The sequence below is a fragment of the Heterodontus francisci genome, chromosome 38 (genome assembly GCF_036365525.1).
Source record: "Heterodontus francisci isolate sHetFra1 chromosome 38, sHetFra1.hap1, whole genome shotgun sequence".
In the NCBI taxonomy this organism is placed as follows: Eukaryota; Metazoa; Chordata; class Chondrichthyes; order Heterodontiformes; family Heterodontidae; genus Heterodontus; species Heterodontus francisci.
This window is the reverse complement of record NC_090408.1, coordinates 44,500,789-44,522,370: the sequence shown is the minus strand read 5'-3', so window position 1 is coordinate 44,522,370 and position 21,582 is coordinate 44,500,789. Positions and strand designations below refer to the sequence as shown.

At 44.9% G+C, this 21,582-nt stretch overlaps 1 protein-coding gene across 3 annotated transcripts in view; it reads left to right on the top strand.

Moving 5' to 3' along the window:
* The window catches only part of pde8a (phosphodiesterase 8A), a 132,626-nt gene that overhangs the window by 91,446 nt on the left and 19,598 nt on the right, over nt 1-21,582 (top strand). For all 3 annotated transcript variants that reach the window (XM_068018302.1, XM_068018299.1, XM_068018301.1), the window contains 4 exons: nt 159-233; nt 9,239-9,309; nt 9,609-9,773; nt 18,372-18,417. In XM_068018302.1, coding sequence (XP_067874403.1) covers nt 159-233; nt 9,239-9,309; nt 9,609-9,773; nt 18,372-18,417 — 357 coding nt within the window. The remainder of the gene's footprint in view (nt 1-158; nt 234-9,238; nt 9,310-9,608; nt 9,774-18,371; nt 18,418-21,582) is intronic.

Sequence of the window (21,582 nt, the reverse complement as noted above, 5' to 3'; positions counted from 1 at the left end):
AGAATGGCTGATTGCTTAAGGATTTGTGTTGTGGTATCCATGGAGATATGTGGGCTAGACTGCAGCATCCTATTGTCAGAGAGGGTCTGAATATTGGGGGGGAAGAAGAGAGAAGTTTTTGTTCTATCTGGTTTAATAGTTCATTGCTACCTTTACAGACATCCATACTTGCAAACACAAAGACAGGAGGAAAAGTTCCGATGTCAGATCCAACACATCACGGGGGAGCGATGGTATGTTAAGTGCTACAAGGTCACAGTAACCTCTGTTGTCTATTTATTTCTAAGTGTGCTTGCGAAACACTGACCTTGGAAAGCATCAGTCAAAACTACAGTATGTTGAAGTATGACACTTGGTTAAAAATATATAAATGCTTTTTAAGACCTTACTAAAAGTAAAAGTTAACCTTACATTCTGGATTCATTGATTGCAACACTACATGGACCATAAGAAACAGGAGTAGGTTATTTGACCCCTCAAGCCTGCTTCACCATTCAATATGATCATGGTTGATCTACCTCAACTCTACTTTCCCTCACTTTTTTATTCATTATTTGGATGTGGATTTCGCTGGCTATGTCAGCATTTATTGCCCATCCCTAATTGCCCTTGAGAAGGTGGTGGTGCGCCACCTCCTTGAACTACTGCAGTCCATGTGATGTTGGTACACCCACAGTGCTGTTGGGGAATTCCAGGATTTTGAGCCAGCGACACTGAAGGAATGGCGATGTAGTTCTAAGTCAGGACGGTGTGTGGCTTGGAGGGGAACTTGCAAGTGTTGGTGTTCCCGTGCAACTGCTGCCCTTGTCCTTCTAGGTGGTAGATGTTGTGGGTTTGGAAGGTGCTGTCCAAGGAGCCTTGGTGTGTTGCTGCAGTGCATTTTGTAGATGGTACACACTGCGAGTGTTGTTGTAGCTGCACCCATCCAGGCAAGTGGAGAGTATTCCATCACACTCCTGACTTGTGCCTTGTAGATGGTGGACAAGCTTTGGGGAGTCAGGAGGTGAGTTACTCGCCACAGCATTCCCAATCTCTGACCTGCTCTTGTAGCCACGGTATTTATGTGGCTGGTCCAGTTCAGTTTCTGGTCAACGGGAACCCCCAGGATGTTGATATTGGGGAATTCAGCTATGGTAATGCCATTGAATGTCATGGGGAGATGGTTAGATTCTCTCTTGTTGGGGATCATCATTGCCTGGCACTTGTGTGGTGCAAATGTTACTTGCCACTTATCAGCCCAAGCCTGGATATTGTCCAGGTCTTGCTGCATTTCTACACGGACTGCTTCAGTATCTGAGGATTCACGAATGGTGTTGAACATTGTGCAATCATCAGCGAACATCCCCACTTCTGACCTTATGATTGAAGGAAGGTCATTGATGAAGCAACTGAAGATAGTTGGGCCTAGGACACTACCCTGAGGAACTCCTGCAGTGATGTCCTGGAGCTCAGATGATTGACCTCCAACAACCACAACCATTTTCCTTTGCGCTAGGTATGACTCCAACCAGCGGAGTGTTTTCCCCCTGATTCCCATTGATTTCAGTTTTGCTAAGGCTCCTAGATGTCATACTCGGTCAAATGCTGCTTTGATGTCAAGGGCAGTCACTCTCACCTCACCTCTTGAGTGCAGCTCATTTGTCCACGTTTGAACCAAGGCTGTAATGAGGTCAGGAGCTGAGTGGCCCTGGCGGAACCCAAACTGAGCGTCAGTGAGCAGGTTATTGCTAAGCAAGTGCCGCTTGATAGCACTGTTGACGACATCTTCCATCACTTTACTGATGATCAAGTGTAGACGGATGGAGCAGTAATTAGCCGGGTTGGATTTGTTCTGCTTTTTGTGTACAGGACTATTTTCCACATTGCTGGGTAGATGCCAGTGTTGTACCTGTACCGGAACAGCTTGGTTAGGGGCATGGCAAGTTCTGGAGCACAAGTCTTCAGTACTATTGTGTACTATCCCCATATCCCTTGATTCCCTTGGCATCCAAACATCTATCGACCTCTGTCTTGAATATGTTCAACGACTGAGCTTCCACAGCTCTCTGGGGTAGGGAGTTACAAAGATTCAGAACCATTTGTGTGAAGAAATTTCTTTTCATCTCAATCCTAAATGGCCAACCCCTAACTCTGAGACTAGATTCCCCAACCAGGGGAAGTATCGTCCCAGCATCTACCCTAACAAGCCCTTAAAAATTTTGTTTCAATGAGATCACCACATTCTTCTAAAGTCCTCCAGGGAACATGGGCTTTGTCTACTCAATCTCCGCTCAGGACAATCCCCTCATCCCAATAACAGTCTAGTGAACCTTCATTGCACTCCCTCCAAGGCAAGTATATCCTTTGTTGGGTAAGATACCAAAGCTGTACATAGTCCTCCAGATGTGGCCTCACCAAGGCCCTATACAATTCCAGTAAGACTGCTTCCTTCTAATACTCCAATTCCTTTGTAATAAAAGCTAATACTATTTGCTTTCCTACTCGCTTGCTGTATCTGCATGTTAACTTTCTGTGATTTGGTCCCAGGTTCCTCTGAGTACCAACATTGCCCAGTCTCTCTCCATTTAAAAATAATTTGCCTTTCAATTTTTCCTTCCAAAGTGGAGAATTTCACATTTCTCCACACTATATTCCATCTGCCATGTCTTGTCCACTCTCCCAACCTATCTGTATCCCTTTGCATCCTTGCCATTTATTTTCCCACTTAACTTTGTATCATCAGCAAACTTGGATACATTACACTCAATCTCCTCATCTGAGTCATTGTTAGAGATTGTAAATAGTTGAGGTCCTGCAGTACCCCACTAGTTATAGCCTGCCAACTTAAAAGTGACCTGTTTATTCCTACTGTTTTCTGTCCGTCAACCAATCCTCAATCTGGCAGCCTTCCATCTTGTGAGTCGATTGCGTGCACCTTAGTGGTCAATTCCGTGGTAAACATCGCTGGGTGTTGCTCAGAAGCCCCACTCTGGCATGGCAGTCTCTGCTATACCTGTTGCTGATGAACGCAGTGGGCTGAGAAGGTGCAGGATTCGCTGGCCTCTAGTTTCTCTGGGCCCTCTTAGCCAGCTGAGCTTTCCGTTTCTCCTCACATCTTCCAATGCCCTTCCGAACAGCCAACCTCCAGAGGTCCTGGCTGTCAGCAGCTGTCTCCCAGTTGTCTGTGTTGATGTCTGCCATCTTCATATCTCGCTTGCAGATGTTCTTCTAGCTGAGGTATGGGCACCCAGCAGATTGTGAGCCAGTGGCCAGTTCACCATACAGGAGGTCTTTGGATGTACAACCATCATTCATCAGACAACCGTGGCCGAGCCATCACAGACATTGTAGGCTTAGTAATAAATCTACGCTGACAGAATTAGTACGCTACAGGACCTGTGAGTTGGTGACCTTGTCCTGCCAAGAGATGCCAAGGATACATCTGAGAGCGTGAAGGTGGAAATTGTTCAGCCTTTTCTCTTGTCTAGTATATGTTGTCCAGGTCTCACTACTGTAGAGGAGTGTACTTGGTAGACTTGGTTTGGTGTTCACTGTCAGGTTGCTGTTCCACGCACTCTTGCTCAGCTTGGACATAACAGCTGCAACTTTCACAAGGTGCATGTTGATTTCAGCATCAAGTGACATTGCTGGTGATTGTGGAGTCTAGATATGTGAAGCTATAAACAGCCTCCAGTGTCGCATTATCAATGCTGATTAATGGCAGTGTGATAACGTCCTGGATCATGATATTCATCTTTCTGATGCTGCTGGTCAAACCAAACTCTTTACCGGCTTGAGAGAGTCTGTCCATTTGTCACTGAAGGCGTTCCATGGTATGGAATGCTACAGCGGCATCATTGCAGAGAGCAACTCCGGACTGAGTGCACTTTTGTGTTGGATCTCAGGCAGGCAAGGCTAAACGGCTTTCCGCCGCTTCAGGTTTATAGGTAGACACCTTCTGTCGAAGAGCTTAAGGCATATGACAGCAGCAAAGAGAAGAATATGCCAAAGAGTGTCAATGCCAGAACGCAACCCTGTTTAACCCCACCGTGGATCTCAAAGGGTTCTGATGTTGCCTGATCCTAGTTGACCTTACCCCTCATGTCATGGAAAGAGTTGTGTTGTAGCTGTAATGGAACAGCTTGGCTAGGGTCATGGCTAGTTCTGGAGCACAAGTCTTCAGTACTACAACTGGAATGTTGTCAAGGCCTATAGCCTTTGCTGTATCCAGTGCCTTCAGCTGTTTCTTGATATCACTTGGAATGAATCGAATTGGCTGAAGTCTGACCTCTATGATGCTGGGGACCACAGGACGAGGCCCAGCACTTCTGGCTGAAGATGGTTCAGCCTTATCTTTTGTACTTGCGTGCTGGGCTCCCCCATTGTTGAGAATGGGGATGTTTGTGGAGCTTCCTCTGGTTAGTTGTGTAATTGTTCATCATTCACAACTGGATGTGGCAGGACTGCAGAGCTTTGGTCTGATCCGTTGGTGTGGGATCGCTTAGCACTGTCACCTGCTTCCGCTGTTTAGCATGTACATAGTGCTCTGTGTAGCTTCACCACGTTGGCATTTCGTTTTGAAGTATGCCTGGTGCTGCTCCTGGCATGCTCTCCTGCACTCTTCATTGAACCAGATTTAAAGCCCTAGGCTGCAGGTCATCAGGTCCAGGGGATTTGGTGACTTAAGTCCCCTTAATTTCTACAGTACGATTTCTTTACTAATAATACTCCTACGTTCCTCATTTACACTAGACCCTTGGTTCACCGCTGTTTCTAGAATGGTACCCATGACTGCAGTGGTATTTTGGCAACAAATTTAATACATGTTGATGCATTTCAATACTTTAGAGCTAAGTATTTTCTATTTCTGCATCTCACCTTATAACATGGAAACAAGAACAGGCGGAGGACAAGGCATGCTTTTCCATTTCATAGTGGCTGGTGTTAAAAAGATTATTTTTGTATTAAAACTTAAAATTCTGTGTTTTTAAAAACTGAAAAAGGATTTCAGTGGACATTGAGTCACCTGCAAATAGTTGAACTTTGTGAATGTTTTGAAAGGATGTTCAACAGAAGCTGAACTGGTAAACAAGGACTGGAATGTAGGTAATTTCAAGGAAACCAGCAGGGGGTTAACCTCAGAGCTACCCTTTGTTATGACCAGACAATTTATGACTGGGCATGTGACTTGTTTATGCAAGGTTTTGGTTTCAATTTTGAACTTTAAAAGCCAGTGAGTTTGGACAAAAAGTAGGCATTTGAAATTGGATTTTTGACCTGCCTGGAGATCAGCAGACGATCCAGAAAAAGTATTACCTCTCTGTGAAAGAATCCTACATCTCTTGAATAAACCCTGTATTTCGAATGTGGCAGATTCCTATTGCCTCCTGTCTTTGAAGAATCCCTACATCAAGCTGTACTGATGCCTCCTGGGTTTAAGAAATCCTTGCTGGCGACACCCACATCCCGTGAAAGAATTTAAGAAAAAGAATATTGGAAGATACCTTTAACTGCTGTACTGCTGCTGTAAGACCTAAGAAGATCCTTGTTGTCGCACACCTGATGGAAGACCTTATGTGAAGCCTTCTACTGTTGAAGTTCTTTGAACGCCTACCCATCATAGACTGCTCATCAGCCTTGCCTGGAAAGACTTCGAGTGGCATCCAACTATTCGACTTTGGGACGCCTCACCAAACAGGAGAACATCCTGCCAGAAAATGACAGGCTAAGTTTTTATCAGTCCTTTCATTCCTATGAAACAGCTGTAAACAAAAATTCTTTTTTTTCCAGGTTAACCAGTCTTTGGCTGTATATGCATGTATATGAGGGCTAGGAAAATAAGGAGCTTTCATATCTCAATTCGTCTATAGATTTACGTCATTATTGGTTAAGACTTGGTTTTATAATCAGTTAATTTTGTTGTTGATTAAAGAAACCTGGTTGGTGTGCTTTATTCAGGGACAAATAGAGTATCTAATTGGCTGCTTCAGTAAATGGGAAAATTTATTGATATGTTGTGACCTGTGAAGAAGTGGGACTGAATTAAAGGTCCACTCTTCCCGCCTCAGTCGTAACACTGATTATGGACTTGCATTTGCAGTGTCAAACCAGCCAATGTTTTTGATGGGATTGAGGTGCAGGAAGGCCTCTCAGGAGGTGCAATAGAATAACATTGCAGTCTACCTGTGACCTGGCTGGCTTACTGGTGTCATTAATATGTTACATGGCTGCCCAATCTATTGGTAATTTGGAATAAAATTAATGAGTTAACAGCGCAAATAGAGACAATTGAGTATGATTTAGTGGCAATTACTGAGATGTAGTTGCAGGAAAACCAGGTTTGGGAATTGAATATCCAAGGGTACTCAATATTTCAGAAGGATAGGCAGGAAGGAAAAGGAGTTGGTGTAGCTTTGTTAGTAAAGGAAGAGATCAGTGCTGTAGTGAGAAATGATATAGGCACTGTAGATCAAGATATAGAATCTGTCCTGGTAGAAATAAGAAATAGCAAGGGAAAGAAGTCCCTCGTGGGAGTAATCTATAAGTCCCCAAACAGTAGTTCTGCAGTGGGGCACAGTATAAACCAGGAAATACTGGTGGCTTATAAGAAAGGTCATGGATGATTTTAATATGCATGCAGACTGGATTAATCAAATTGGCAAGGGTAGCCTCGAGGGAGAGGTCATTGAATGTATTAGAAATTGTTTTTTGGAGTAATATGTTGTGGAACCAACCAGAGAGCAGGCTATTCTAGATTTGGTATTGTGTAATGAGGTGGGATTAATTAATCTCATAGTTAAGGGTCCTCTAGGGAAGAGTGATCATAGCATGCTAGAATTTCAAATTCAGTTTGAGGGTGAGAAACTGGAGTCCCACTCTAGCATTCTGGAGTTAAACAAAGGTAATTACATAGGCATGAGGGCAGATTTGGCCCTAGTGGACTGGGCAGGAAGTCTAAAAGGTAGGACAGTTGATAAACAGTGGCAGATGTTTAAGGAGATATTCAGTTCCTCCCAACTAAAATATATTCCAGAGAGGAATAAAGATTGTAAGAAGGGGGAAAAAAACATCCATGGCTAAGCAAGGAAGTTAAGGATAACATAAAGAAAAAAACTAAGGCATACCATATTGCAAAGGCCAGTGGCAGGCTGGAAGATTGGGAAACTTTTAAAGATCAACAAATGGTTACTGAAAAAATAATAAAAAGAGCAAAGGTAAATTATGAAATAAAACTAGTGCAAAATATAAAAACGGATAGCAAAAGCTTCTAGAAGTACATAAAAGGGAAGAGAGTAGCTAAAGTGAATGCTGGTCCCTTGGAAGATGTGACTGGGGAGTTAATAGTGGGGAACACAAATGACGGAGTCACTAAATCAGCATTTTACCTCCGTTTTCACGGTGGAGGACACTAGTACCATCCCAATAGTAACAGGTAATGCAGAGGTTATAGGAAGGGAGGAACTTAGAACAATCATCATCACTAGGGAAAAAGTACTGAGCAAACTATTGGGATTGAAGGCAGACAAGTCCCCAGGGCCTGATGGCCTACATCCCAGGGTCTTAAAGGAAGTGGCAGTGGAGATAGTGGATCCATTGGTTATAATGTTCCAAAATTCCCTGGATGTGGGAAAGGTTCCAGTGGATTGGAAAAATGCTAATATAACGCCCCTATTCAAAAAGGGAGGCAGAAAGTAGGAAACTATAGACCAGTTAGTTTAACATCTGTTGTTGGGAAAATGTTAGAATCCATTTTTAAAGAAGTTATAACAGGACATTTAGAAAGTCAAAACGCAATCCATCAGAGTCAGCATGGTTTTGTGAAGGGTGAATAGTGTTTGACTAATTTGCTACAGTTCTTCGAAGATGTAACAAGCAAAGTGGATAATGGGGATCCTGTAGATGTAGTATATCCGGACTTCCAGAAGGCATTTGATAAGGTGCAGCACAAAAGGTTAATACACAAGGTAAGATCACATGGGGTTAGGGGCAATTTATTAGCTTGGATAGAGGATTGGCTAACCAACAGAAAACAAAGTCAGGATAAATGGGTCCTTTTCTGGTTGGCAAGATGTAACTAGTGGGGTGCCACAGAGTTTGGTCCTCAGGCCCCAACTATTTACAATCTATATTAATGACTTGGATACAGGGATAGAAGGTACTATAGCCAAATTTGCAGATGATACTAAAATAGGTGGGAAAGTAAGTTGCAACAAAGAAATAAGAAATTTACAAATGGATATGGGTAGGTTAGGTGAATGGACCAAAATTTGGCAGATGGAGTTTAACGTGGATAAGTAGGAGGTTATCCATTTTGGTCGGAAGAATAGAAAGGCAAATTATTATCTAAATGGAGAGAAACTTCAGAGTGCTTTGGTGCAGAGGGATCTGGGTGTCCTCGTGCACGAATCGCAGAAAACTAGTATGCAGGTGCAGCAGGTAATAAGGCAAATGGAATTTTGGCATTTATTGTTAAAGGAATAGAATATAAAAGTAGGGAAGTGTTGCTGCAACTGTACAAGGCATTAGTGAGACCGCACCTGGAGTATTGCGTACAGTTTTGGTCCCCTTACTTGAGGAGGGATGTAGTTGCATTGGAGGCAGTTCAGAGGAGGTTCACTAGATTGATTCCAGAGATGAGGGGTTTGTCTTATGAAGAGAGATTGAGCAGTTTACGCCTTTACTCTCGAGAGTTTAGAAAAATGAGAGGAGATGTAATTGAGGTATATAAGATGATTAAGGAGATTGACAAAGTAGACGTAGAGAGGATGTTTGGGGCAATCTAGAATGAGAGGTCATAGTTTTAGGAATAGGGGTAGCAGATTTAAAACAGAGATGCGGAGAAATTACTTCTCTCAAAGGGTCATGAGTCTGTGGAATTCACTACCCCAGAGTGTGGTGGATGCCGGGACATTGAGTAAATTTAAGGAGGAGATAGACAGATTTTTAATTAGTAATGGGTTGAAGGGTTATGGAGAACGGGCAAGAAAGTTGAGGCTGAGATGAGATCAACCATGATCGTATTGAATGGCGGAGCAGGCTCGAGGGGCTGAATTGCCTACTCCTGCTTCTAGTTCTTATGTAATGTTACTTTGACTGTTCTAAGATCTTTATATCCTGTTCAGCTGCTACAGAAGTAGTTAACACACTTTGTTTAGATGTTATACGAGGGGTGTGGAAAGATTGCGAAAGCTGCAATCTCCACAAGTTCTGGCCTCTTTAAAATCATATTAATATATCTCACATTTTGTTCAATCTGCAGGTAGCTCTCAGCCCAGAAGGTCCTCTATTGCTAGGATACATTCCATGACCATTGAAGCTCCCATTACCAAGGTAGAACTGAATTGGAAATACAATCCTGAAATAGCGTAATTTTTTTATATAACTAACTTCCATTATATTAAATTTTCCAGTTTTTTAATGGTATTTCATGAACTAACTGCAAAGCAGTGAAATTGGATGTGTATGCTATGATGCCATCTTTGTCCCAACGGTAGTCCTCTTGCCTTGTGAGTTGGAAGGACATGGGTTCAAGTCCCAATCCAAAGTCTGATGAGGTGCTGATTGTAAATTCAGACATGAAGCATTTATTGGATGTTAATTGGTTCCTTTTGTTAAACTTTATTTTTAAGGTAATAAATATTATAAATGCTGCACAAGAGAGCAGCTCAGAGCTGGTGGCTGAAGCATTGGATCGTGTGCTGGAAATTCTCCGTACCACAGAGCTGTATTCTCCCCAGCTCGGAAACAAGGATGATGACCCACACGCCAGTGACCTGGTCGAAGGGCTGATGTCAGTAAGTTCAGCTTGAACCATATCCTTCAAAAGCATTTTACAAAACCCTGTGGAATGTTCATAACTTTTCAGCGCTTTTGTTGAGTTTATGCAAATGAGGGATAGGCAGCTGGAAAAGTGTGTAATGCATGGGAGAAGCATCTTTGTATAGGGGATGTAGGAATCCGATGAAGCTGTTTAAACCTTTCTGTTACCTGTCCCCTGTTTGATTTCCTGACCTCTGCACTCGCTTGTTAGCTGTGGCTCATTTGGTAGCACATTTGCCTCCGGGTCAGAACGTTGAGTGTCCAAGTCCTACTCTAGGGATTTGAGCACAAAAATCCAGCTGACACTCCAGTGCAGTACTGAGGGAGTGCTGTACTGTTGGAGCTGCCATCTTTCAGATGGGGCATTAAACCCAGCCCCTGTCTGTCCCCTTAGGTGGACGTAAAAGATCCCATGGCTCTATTTTGAAGAGCAGGGGAGTTTTCCCCCGTGTTCTGGCCGATATTCATTCCTCAATCAACATCACTTTTACAAAAATAAAAAAAATTATCTGGTCATTAACACATTGCTGATACTGGGATCTGGCTGTGTGCAATTTGGCTGTCAAATTTCCCACATTACAACAGTGACCATGCTTCAAAAACACTTAATTGGCTGTAAAGTGCTTGGTATTCCAAGATTGTGAAAAGTGTTATATAAGTTGAAGTCTGTCTGTCTCTTTCTTTCTTATTCATGAACTCCCAATTTCACAATCTTTCAGTTTCTATTTTGCTATAACCGAGTCTGGGTTCAATGGTTAAAGCAGAATTTTTAAAATTTGGACCAACTGACAATCTGCCTTCCACTGTAGTAGAGGTAGAGTCATAGAGTTTTACAGCACAGAAACAGGCTCAACGTGCCTGCACCGACCATCAAGCACCCATCCAATCTAATCCCATTTTCTAGCACTTGGTCCGTAGCCTTGTATGTCGTTTCAAGTGCTCATCTAAATACTTCTTAAATGTTGATGGTTCCTGCCTCTACCATCCCTTCAGACAGTGTGTTCCAGATACTAACCACCCTCTGGGTGAAAACATTTTTCCTCAACTCCCCTCTAAACCTCCTGCCCCTTACCTTAAATCAATGCCCCCTGGTTATTGACACCTCCACTAAGTGAAAAAGTTTCTTCCGATCTATTCTATCAATGCCCCTCATACTTTTGTATACCTCAATCATGTCCCCACTCAGTCTTCTCTGCTCCAAGGAAAACAACCCCAGCCTATCCAGTCTCTCTTCATAGCTGAAATGCTCCAGCCCAGGCAACATCTTGTTGAATCTCCTCTGCACCCTCTCCAGTGCAGTCACATCCCTCCTATAGTGTGGTGACCAGAACTGTACACAGTACTCTAGCTGTGGCCTAACCAGCATTCTATACAGCTCCATCATAACCTCCCTGCTCTTATATTCTGTGCCTCGGCTAATAAAGGCAAGTATCCCGTATGCCTTCCTAACGACCTTATCCACCTGTGCTGCTGCCTTCAGTGACACTTCCCAGGATTAAACTCCATCTGCCACTGCTCCGCCCATCTTACCAGCCCATCTATATCGTCCTGTAATCTAAGGCTTTTTTCCTCACTATTTACGACACCACCAATTTTCGTGTCGTCTGCGAACTTACTGATCATACCTCCTATATTCACGTCTAAGTCATTAATGTACACTACAAACAGTAAGGGAGGGTCCCAGCACCAATCCCTGGGGTACACCACTGGTCGCAGACCTCCATTTGCAAAAACAACCCTCGACCATCACCCTCTGTCTCCTTCCACTAAGCTAATTTTGGATCCAATTTGCCGAATTACCCTGGATCCCATGGGCTCTTACCACCTTAACCAATCTCCCATGCGGGACCTTATCAAAAGCCTTACTGAAGTCCATGTAGACTACATCAACTGCTTTACCCTCTTCTACACATCTAGTTACCACCTCGAAAAATTCAATCAAATTTGTTAGACATGATCTCCTTCATCATCTTCTTCTTTGGCCTCCTTATCTCGAGAGACAATGGGTAAGCGCCTGGAGGTGGTCAGTGGTGTGTGGAGCAGCGTTTGGAGTGGCTATAAAGGCCAATTCGAGAGTGACGGGCTCTTCCACAGGTGCTGCAGAAAAATTTGTTTGTCGGGGCTGTTACACAGTTGGCTCTCCCCTTGCGCCTCTGTCTTTTTTCCTGCCAACTGCTAAGTCTCTTCGACTCGCCACACTTTAGCCCGCCTTTATGGCTGCCCGCCAGCTCTGGCGAATGCTGGCAACTGACTCCCACGACTTGTGATCAATGTCACAGGATTTCATGTCGCGTTTGCAGACGTCTTTAAAGCGGAGACATGGACGCCGGTGGGTCTGATACCAGTGGCGAGCTCGCTGTACAATGTGCCTTTGGGGATCCTGCCATCTTCCATGCGGCTCACATGGCCAAGCCATCTCAAGCGCCGCTGACTCAGTAGTGTGTATAAGCTGGGGATGTTGGCCGCCTCGAGGACTTCTGTGTTGGAGATACGGTCCTGCCACCTGATGCCAAGTATTCTCTGGAGGCAGCGAAGATGGAATGAATTGAGACGTCGCTCTTGGCTGACATACGTTGTCCAGGCCTTGCTGCCATAGAGCAAGGTACTGAGGATACAGGCTTGATACACTCGGACTTTTGTGTTCCGTGTCAGTGCGCCATTTTCCCACACTCTCTTGGCCAGTCTGGACATAGCAGTGGAAGCCTTTCCCATGCGCTTGTTGATTTCTGCATCTAGAGACAGTTTACTGGTGATAGTTGAGCCTAGGTAGGTGAATTCTTGAACCACTTCCAGAGTGTGGTCACCAATATTGATGGATGGAGCATTTCTGACGTCCTGCACCATGATGTTCGTTGAACAACCTGCCGCCTGATCTTGTGTGGAGGAAAATTCCTTCTTCAGAAGACTTGAACGCATGTGAAAGCAGCAGGGAGAAGAAAATCCCAAGAAGTGTGGGTGAGAGAACACAGCCCTGTTTCACGCCACTCAGGATAGGAAAAGGGTCTGATGGGGAGCCACCATGTTGAATTGTGCCTTTCATATTGTCATGGAATGAGGTGATGATACTTAGTAGCTTTGGTGGACATCCAATCTTTTCTAGTAGTCTGAAGAGACCACGTCTGCTGACGAGGTCAAAGGCTTTGGTGAGATCAATGAAAGCAATGTAGAGGGGCATCTGTTGTTCGCGGCATTTCTCCTGTATCTGATGAAGGGAGAACAGCATGTCAACGGTCGATCTCTCTGCACGAAAGCCACACTGTGCCTCAGGGTAGACGCGCTCGGCCAGCTTCTGGAGCCTGTTTAGAGCGACTCGAGCAAAGACTTTCCCCACTATGCTGAGCAGGGAGATTCCACGGTAGTTGTTGCAGTCGCCGCGGTCACCTTTGTTTTTATAGAGGGTGATGATATTGGCATCGCGCATGTCCTGGGGTACTGCTCCCTCGTCCCAGCACAGGCATAGCAGTTCATGTAGTGCTGAGAGTATAGCAGGCTTGGCACTCTTGATTATTTCAGGGGTAATGCTGTCCTTCCCAGGGGCTTTTCCGCTGGCTAGAGAATCAATGGCATCACTGAGTTCCGATTTTGTTCGCTGTATGTCCAGCTCATCCATGACTGGTAGAGGCTGGGCTGCATTGGGGGCAGTCTCAGTGACAACATTCTCCCTGGAGTACGGTTCTCGGTAGTGCTCAACCCAGCGGTCCATTTGTTTGTGTTGGTCAGTGATTATGTCCCCTGATTTAGATTTGAGGGGGGCGATCTTCTTGATGGTTGGCCCAAAAGCTCTCTCAATGCCATCATACATTCCTCTGATGTTTCCGGTGTCTGAGGCCAGCTGAATATGACTGCATAGGTGTTGCCAGTAGTCGTTTGCGCAGCGCCTGGCTGTTCTTTGTGCAGTGCTTCTGGCTGCTTTAAGTGCTGCAGATGTTAACTCGCTGGGGGCTTTCTTGTACTTCCAACAGTGCAATGCGCTTAGCGGCTATGACAGGTTCCAGCTCTTCATTATGAGATTGAAACCAGTCTGCATTTCTCTGCGCACTTTTGCCGTAGGTGATCAAAGCTGACTCATAGATGGCATCTCTGATGTGGGCCCACTTGGTCTCAGCATCCCCTGTGGGAGTGTTTTGAAGGGCTGTAACAAGTGAATTTAGAAATTTTTCTAACAGCTGTGGATGAGAAATTCTGCTCGTGTTGATGCGCGTGTGGCCCTTCTGCTTGGAATGATGCAACTTCTTTGGTCTGAATCTAACCTTGCTGCACACCAGGGAGTGGTCGGTGTCGCAGTCCGCACTGTGGAAGCTGCGTGTGATTTAAACACTGTTTAAGGAGGCTCGCCTTGTGACAATGAGGTCTAGCTGGTGCCAACGACGCGATTTTGGGTGCCTCCATGAAACCTGGTGACAGGGTTTAGTGTGAAAGAACGAGTTGGTGATGCAGAGGTTATGATAGGTACACAACTCCAGCAGTCTCTGCCCGTTCTCATTCATCCTTCCAATGCCATAGCGCCCAAGGCAGGAGGGCCATGAGTCATTGTCGGCCCCAACCCTGGCATTAAAGTCCCCCAGCAGGAATAGGTGTTCGGTGTTGGGGATGCTGCTAATGATATGGAGTTCCTCGTAGAACTGATCTATAGCTTCAGGTGTGGAGCAGAGTGTTGGAGCATAGATGCTGAGTAGGTGTACTGGACTAGAGGCGGTGAGCAGTCGGATGGACAGTATGCGTTCCGAGGGAGGCTCTATCTCCCCCTGACAAAGCCAGGCTGACTATCCCTGATTAATCCCTGCCTCTCCAGGTGGAGATTAATTCTATCTCTTAGAAATTTTTCCAATAATTTTCCTACCACTGACGTTAGACTCACAAGCCTATAATTACCTGGCTTATCCCTGTTACTCTTCTTGAATAATGGTACCACATTCACTATCCTCCAGTCTTCTGGTACCTCTCCTGTGGCCAGAGAGCCCCTGCTGTCTCCACCCTTGCCTCACATAGAAGCCTGGGGATTTATCCACTTTGAAGCCCACTAATACAGCTAATGCTTCCTCCTTTTCAATGCTAATTTGTTCAAGTATATCACAATCCCCCTCCCTGATATCCTCCCTCTCCATAGTGAACACAGATGAAAAGTAATCATTCAAAACCTCACCTATGTCCTCCACTCCACACACACATTGCCACTTTGGTCCCTAATGGGCCCCACTTTTTCCCTGGTTATCCTCTTGCCCTTAAAATACTTATAAAATGCCTTGGGATTTTCCTTTATCCTGTCTGCCCGTGTTTTGTCATACCCCCTCTTTGATCTCCTAATTACTTTTTTAAGTACCCCCCTACACTTTCTATACTCCTCGAGGGCCTCTGCTGTTTTCAACGCTCTGAATCTGCCATAAGCCTCCTTTTATTTCCTTATCCAATCCTCTATATCCCTTGACATCCAGGGTTCCCTTGACTTGTTGGTCCTCCACTTCACCTTTACGGAAACATGTTGGACCTGAACCCTCACAATTTCCTTTCTGAATGACTGACTCCCACTGGTCACTCCCACTTTCCTATAAGAAGTTGCTCCCAGTCCACTTTGGCCAGATTCTGTTTTATCATATTGAAATCTGCCTTCCCCCAATTCAGTATTTTTATTTCCAGTTCCTCTGTCCTTTTCCATAACTACCTTAAATCTTGCAGAGTTATGGTCACTATCCCCGACACTTCTACCACTTGTCCTGCTTCATTCCCTAGGATTAAGTCCAGTACCGCTCCTCTTCTTGTTGGACACTCTACATGCTGGCTCAAAAAGCTCTCCTGAATGCACTTGAAGAATTCTGCCCCCTTTAAGCTTTTTGCACTAGTACTGTTCCCTCTAATATAGGGGAAGTTGAAATCCCCTACTATTATTACCCTATTATTTTTACACCTCCTGAGATTTGCCTACATATCTGCTCCTCTATCTCTCCCTGGCTTTGGAGGCCTGTAGTATACTCTCAGCCAAGTGATTGCCCCCTTTTTGTTTTTAAGTTCTACCCATATGGCCTCATTAGAGGAACCTTCTAAGATATTATCCCTCCTTACTGCAGTAATTGACTCTTTAATCAACAATGCAATGCCACCTCCTCTTTTACCCCCTCCCCTATCACGTCTGAAGATTCTATACCCTGGGATATTAAGCTGCCAGTCCTGACCCTCCCTCAACCATGTCTCAGTGATAGCAATAATATCATAATCCCATGTGTTAATCAACGCCCCCAATTTATCTGCCTTACTAGTAAGACTCCTTGCATTAAAATAGATACAATCCAGCCTTGCATTATTTGCTTGAGCCTTAACAGGTCTATATTTACTCTACTCTCCAAACTGACTTAGCTTCTATATTTGATTGTACATCACCCCCTACTGTGCCTCCACTCTGTATCCCATCCCCCTGCCAAATTAGTTTAAACCCCAACCGCACTAGCAAATCTCCCATCCAGGAAACTAAAGCCCTCCCTCCTGCACCATCTCTTCAACCATGCATTCATCTGCTCTAACCTCCTATTCATATACTCACTAGCCCGTGGCACCGGAAGAAACCCAGAGATTACAACCTTTTGAGGTCCTACTTTTTAATCTGCTGCCTACCTCCCTAAATTCTTTTTGCAGGACCTCATCCCTCTTTCTACCTATGTCATTGGTACCAACATGGACCACGGCCTCCGGCTGTGCACCCTCGCCCTCCAGAATGCTTCGTAGCCGCTTGGTAATATCCATGACCCTTGCACCAGGGAGGCAGCATACCATCCTGGAATCACGTCTGCGACCACAGAAACGCCTATCTGTTCCTCTAACCATAGAATCCCCTACCACTATTGTCCTCTTGTTCCTTTTTCTCCATCCCAGCACAGCTGTCACCCATGATATTCCGGTTATGACTCTGTGCATTCTCCAGAGGAACCCTCTTCCCCATCGGTACCCAGGACTGAATACCAGTTAGCAATTCGTGTGCCCCCTTGAGTTGGCCCCTAATTGATAATTGTAAGGCATGTTGTCAATCCTTTTGCCTTTGTGGACCCTCGTCTCTTTCTGGAGCATGCATCAGAGTCATAGAGAGATACAGCACCGAAACGGGCCCTTCTGCCCACTGAGTCTGTGCTGACCAACAACCACCCATTTATACTAATCCTACATTAATCCCATATTCCCTACCACATCCCCACCATTCTCCTACCACCTACCTACACTAGGGGCAATTTACAATTACCAATTTACCTATCAACCTGCAAGTCTTTGGCTGTGGGAGGAAACCGGAGCACCCGGCGGAAACCCACGCAGTCACAGGGAGAACTTGCAAACTCCGCACAGACAGTACCCAGAACTGAACCCGGGTCGCTGGAGCTGTGAGGCTGCGGTGCTAACCACTGTGCCACCCATCTAAATACTGTGCACTAACTACACTGCTAAATGTATGCAGGTGCTGTATGTCATGGGAGGGAGAGGGAGAAAATCAGTCAGGCTTCTTGATCCTGACTGCTATTGGGTGACCCCTGCTGTACGTGTCTAGAGCCCAAAGATGATGATGTTGGCCCTCCACAGCTAAACAGTCTGCCAACACTAGTCTAAGCTGAGACATGAAAAATGACATAAATAAGGTATTGGAGGGCTGGAGACACCAAGGGTCATATCCTGGCAAGCATCAGTGCTTCAGCAGAGATGGGGTTGTGGAGAAAAGGGGTAAGAGATGAAACACTATCCATTCTGCCTCAGTGCATAGGGTTACAATCTCTGACTGACTCAGCACTGATGTGCAGAGCCCCTGGGGCAGGTGGGGCGCTCATTAATCAGTTGCCATTTAGATTTGGTTATCACAAGGGCACCAACAGTGTGTCAAACCCCAGGGCATTCCTTTCAGTGTCCTCCGGATGAATGACTTGTATTGATCATTCTTTTGAGAACTCTGACATGAGATTGAAATACGCTAGACAGGCCTTCAGTGGTTTTGAGTTCCCAGGTGTTGGTCTTTTTTTAAAAATAAAAAGCACTCCTCAGAGGGCTACTTAAGACTTTATTAAATAGATGGGGAAGATGTGAAGTATTTCACCATTGCATATTGAATAACCCCTACTCTGTTGAAATGAGCAGCTACTGCTGTGACTGACATGCTCAGGCATGGGCTACTGAACCTGTCACTCAGGATCCTGTTATAGAACCATAGAAAAGTTACGGCACAGAAGGAGGCCGTTCAACCCATCTGCGCCAACTGAAAAAACTAGCCGCCCAATCTCATCCTACCTTCTGGCATCTGGTCCGTAGCCTTGCAGTTTACAGCACTTCAGGTGCATGTCCAGGTGCCTTTTAAAAGATTTGAGGGTTTCTGCCTCCACCTCTGATCCAGGCAGTGAACTCCAGACACCCATCACCCTCTGGTGAAAAAGTTTTTCCGCATATCCCCTCTAATCCTTCTACCAATCATCTGGGCTTCCAAACTGACTGCTGGCTGGTACTTGTCTAACACAGAAAACAAACTCGACAGGATGGAATTTTATCGGAGGCTATTGTGATAAGTTGTTGGTAACAGCATGATCACTCTAACTCTCCTCTCTTGCTGCCTGCAGGGCGGTTTGCGGAGGCTGTCCGGAAATGAATATATCTTCACAAAAAGTAAGTGAATCTTGCTTCCAGCTCGAGTTGGCCTTGTGGGTTTCATGTCTAGTTCTGGAAGACAAGTTTTTCATCAGTGGGGTTTATTGCCATGACCTTTCATTTATTACTTTGCGAGTGTTTGTGCAATTTTGGAACATATGCGCAGCAGGAGGTCATTAGCTCCTCCAGCCTGTTCCACCATTCATTTCGGTCATGGCTGATCTGTCCTCTACCCCATTTACCTGCTTTTGCTACATATTCCTTGATACCCTTACCTGATTTATTAATCTCCGTTTTCAGCCTTTGAGGAGAATGGGACTTGACTGCATGTGTCTTAAATCGTACTGAGTTGTGGATGACTTCAAGTTTACAGAGGGTAAAATGTGGGAGACCAGCCAGGGTGCATTGGAATGGTCTAGCCTCGATGTAACTAAGGCATGAATGAGGGTTTCAGCAACAGTTGAGCTGAGAGAGAGGAGAAGTCAGACAAGGTTGGAGGTGAAATAGGCAGTGTTAGTGATGGCGCAAATATGTGGTTGGAAGCTCATTCAGAGTCAAATATAACACCAAGATTGCAAACGGACTGGTTTCCAGGGTGAGGGATAGAGTCAGCAGCTAGGGAACAGAGTTTGCAGTGGGGACAGAAAAATATGGCTTCAGTCTTCCGAATATTTAATTGCAGGAAATTTCTGCTCATCCAGTACAGGATGTCAGATGAGCACTAAAATAAAAGTTAAATACTTCAGATGCTGGAAGTCTGAAATAAAAACAGAAAGTGTTGGAAATACTCAGCAAGTTAGGCAGCATCTCTGGAGAGAGAAGCAGAGTTAACGTTTCAGGTCTGTGACCTTTCATCAGATAAGCAGGAGGCCAAAGAGAAAGAGAATTTAGCAACAGTGGAGGAATCAAGAGAGGTGGTGGTGGGGTAGAGCTGGATGTTGTCAGCTAACACTATGCTTTCAGGTGATGTTGCTGAGAGGCAGCATGTAGATGAAAAATAGCAGAGGGTGAAGGACAGATCCTTGGGGGAACCAGAGGTAACGGTGCAGTAGCAGGAAGAGAAGCCATTGCAAGTGCTACTTGGGGTACGATTAGATAAATAAAAATGAAGCCAGGTGATGCAGTCCCACCCAGCTGGACGACAGTGGAGAAACATTGGAGGAGGATGGTGTGGTCAGCCATGTCAGAGGCTGCAGGCAAGTAGAGAAGGACAAGGCAGGAAGGTTTACCTTTGTCACAGTCATGTAGGATGTCATTTGTGACTTTGGTAGGAGCTGTTTCAGTATTATGGCAAGGGTGGAAACCTGAATGGAGGGATTTAAACATGGTGTTCTGGGAAAGATGGGCACGGATTTGGGAGGTGACAACATGTTCAAGGACTTTGGTGAGGAAAGTGGGAGGCATTCAAAGGGGAGATTCAGGGGGTTCAGAGTAAAAGGGTGAGACAGCCGAATCTAGAGTCCCATGGATGTCAAGGAGCCTACAGGGTAAAGTAAGGCAGAAAAAGAAAGCTTATGGCCGTCACAGATAACTCAATGCTACAGAAAGCCGAGAGGAGTATAGAAAGTGAAGGGGTGAAATCAAAAAGGAAATTAGGAAAGCAAAGAGAGAGCATGAAAGAATATTGGCAAGCAAAATCAAGGTGAGCCCAAAGATGTCTTATCAATACATTAAGAGTAAGAGGATAACTAGGGAGAGAGTAGGGACCATAAAAGACCTAAAAGGTGACCTATGTGTAGGGGTAGAAGATGTTGGTATGGTTCTTATTGAATACTTTGTCTCTCTGTTCACAGAAGAGGGCTCGCTGCGGACATTGTAGTTAAGGAGAAAGAGTGTGAAGTACTGGATCTGATAAACATAGGGAGAGAGGAAGTATTAATGGGATTAGTATCCTTGAAAGTTGATAACTCACCAGGGCCGAATGAAATGTACCCCAGGCTGTTAAAAGAAGCAAGAGAGAAAATAGCGAAGGGTCTGACCACCATTTTCCAGTCCTCACTGGATACAGGTGTGGTGCCGGAGGATTGGAGAACTGCTAACGTTGTACTTCTGTTTAAAAATGGAGTGAGGGATAGATGGAATAATTACAGACCAGTCAGTCTAACCTCAGTAGTGGATAAATTATTGGAATCTATTCTGAGAGACAGGATGAACTGTCACTTAGGAAGGCACAGGATAATCAAGGATAGTCAGCATGGATTTGTTAAGGGAAGATCTTGTCTGACCAACTTGATCGAATTTTTTGAAGAAGTGACAAGGAAGATAGATGAGGGTAGTGCAGTTGATGTGGCCTACAAGGATTTTATCAAGGCTTTTGACAACGTCCCACATGGCAAACTGGTTAAAAAAAATAAAAACCCCTGGGATTCAGGGAAATGCAGCAAGGTGGATACAAAATTGGCTCAGTGGCAGGAAACAAAGGGTAATTGTTGACTGTAGTTTTGTGACTGGAGGGCTGTTTCCAGTGGCGTTCCGCAGGGCTCCGTACCGAGTTCCCTGCTTTTTGTAGTATAAAACGATTTGGACGTAAATGTAGAGGGTATGATCAAGAAGTTTGTAGACTATGCAAAGATTGGCCGTGTGGTAGATAGCGAGGAGGGTAGCTACAGGCTGCAGGAATGTATTGATGGTCTGGTCAGATGGACAGAAAAGTGGCAAATGGAATTCAACCCGGAGAAGTGTGAGGTGATGCATTTGGGGAGGTCAAACAAGGCAAAAAATACATAATAAATGGGAAAATACTGAGAAGTGTAGAGGAAGTGAATGTCCACAGACCCCTGAAGGTAGCAGGACAGGTCAATAAGGTGGTTAAGAAGGCATATGGAATCCTTTCCTTTATTAGCTGAGGTATAGAATATAAGAGCAGGGAGGTTATGCTGGAACTGTATAACTCATTGGTTAGGCCACAACTTGAGTACTGTGTGCAGTTCTGGGGTCACCTCATTACAGAAAGGCTGTAATTGCACTAGAGAGGGTACAGAGGAGATTTACAAGGATGTTGCCAGGACTGGAAAAATGCAACTATGAGGAAAGATTGGATAGGCTGGGATTGTTCTCCTCGGAACAGAGAAGGCTGAGGGGAGATCTGATTGAAAATTGTGAGGGGCCTGGATAGAGTGGAGGTGAAGGGTCAATTCACCTTAGCAGAGAGGTCATTGATGGGGAGTGGGGGGGGTGTGCGCG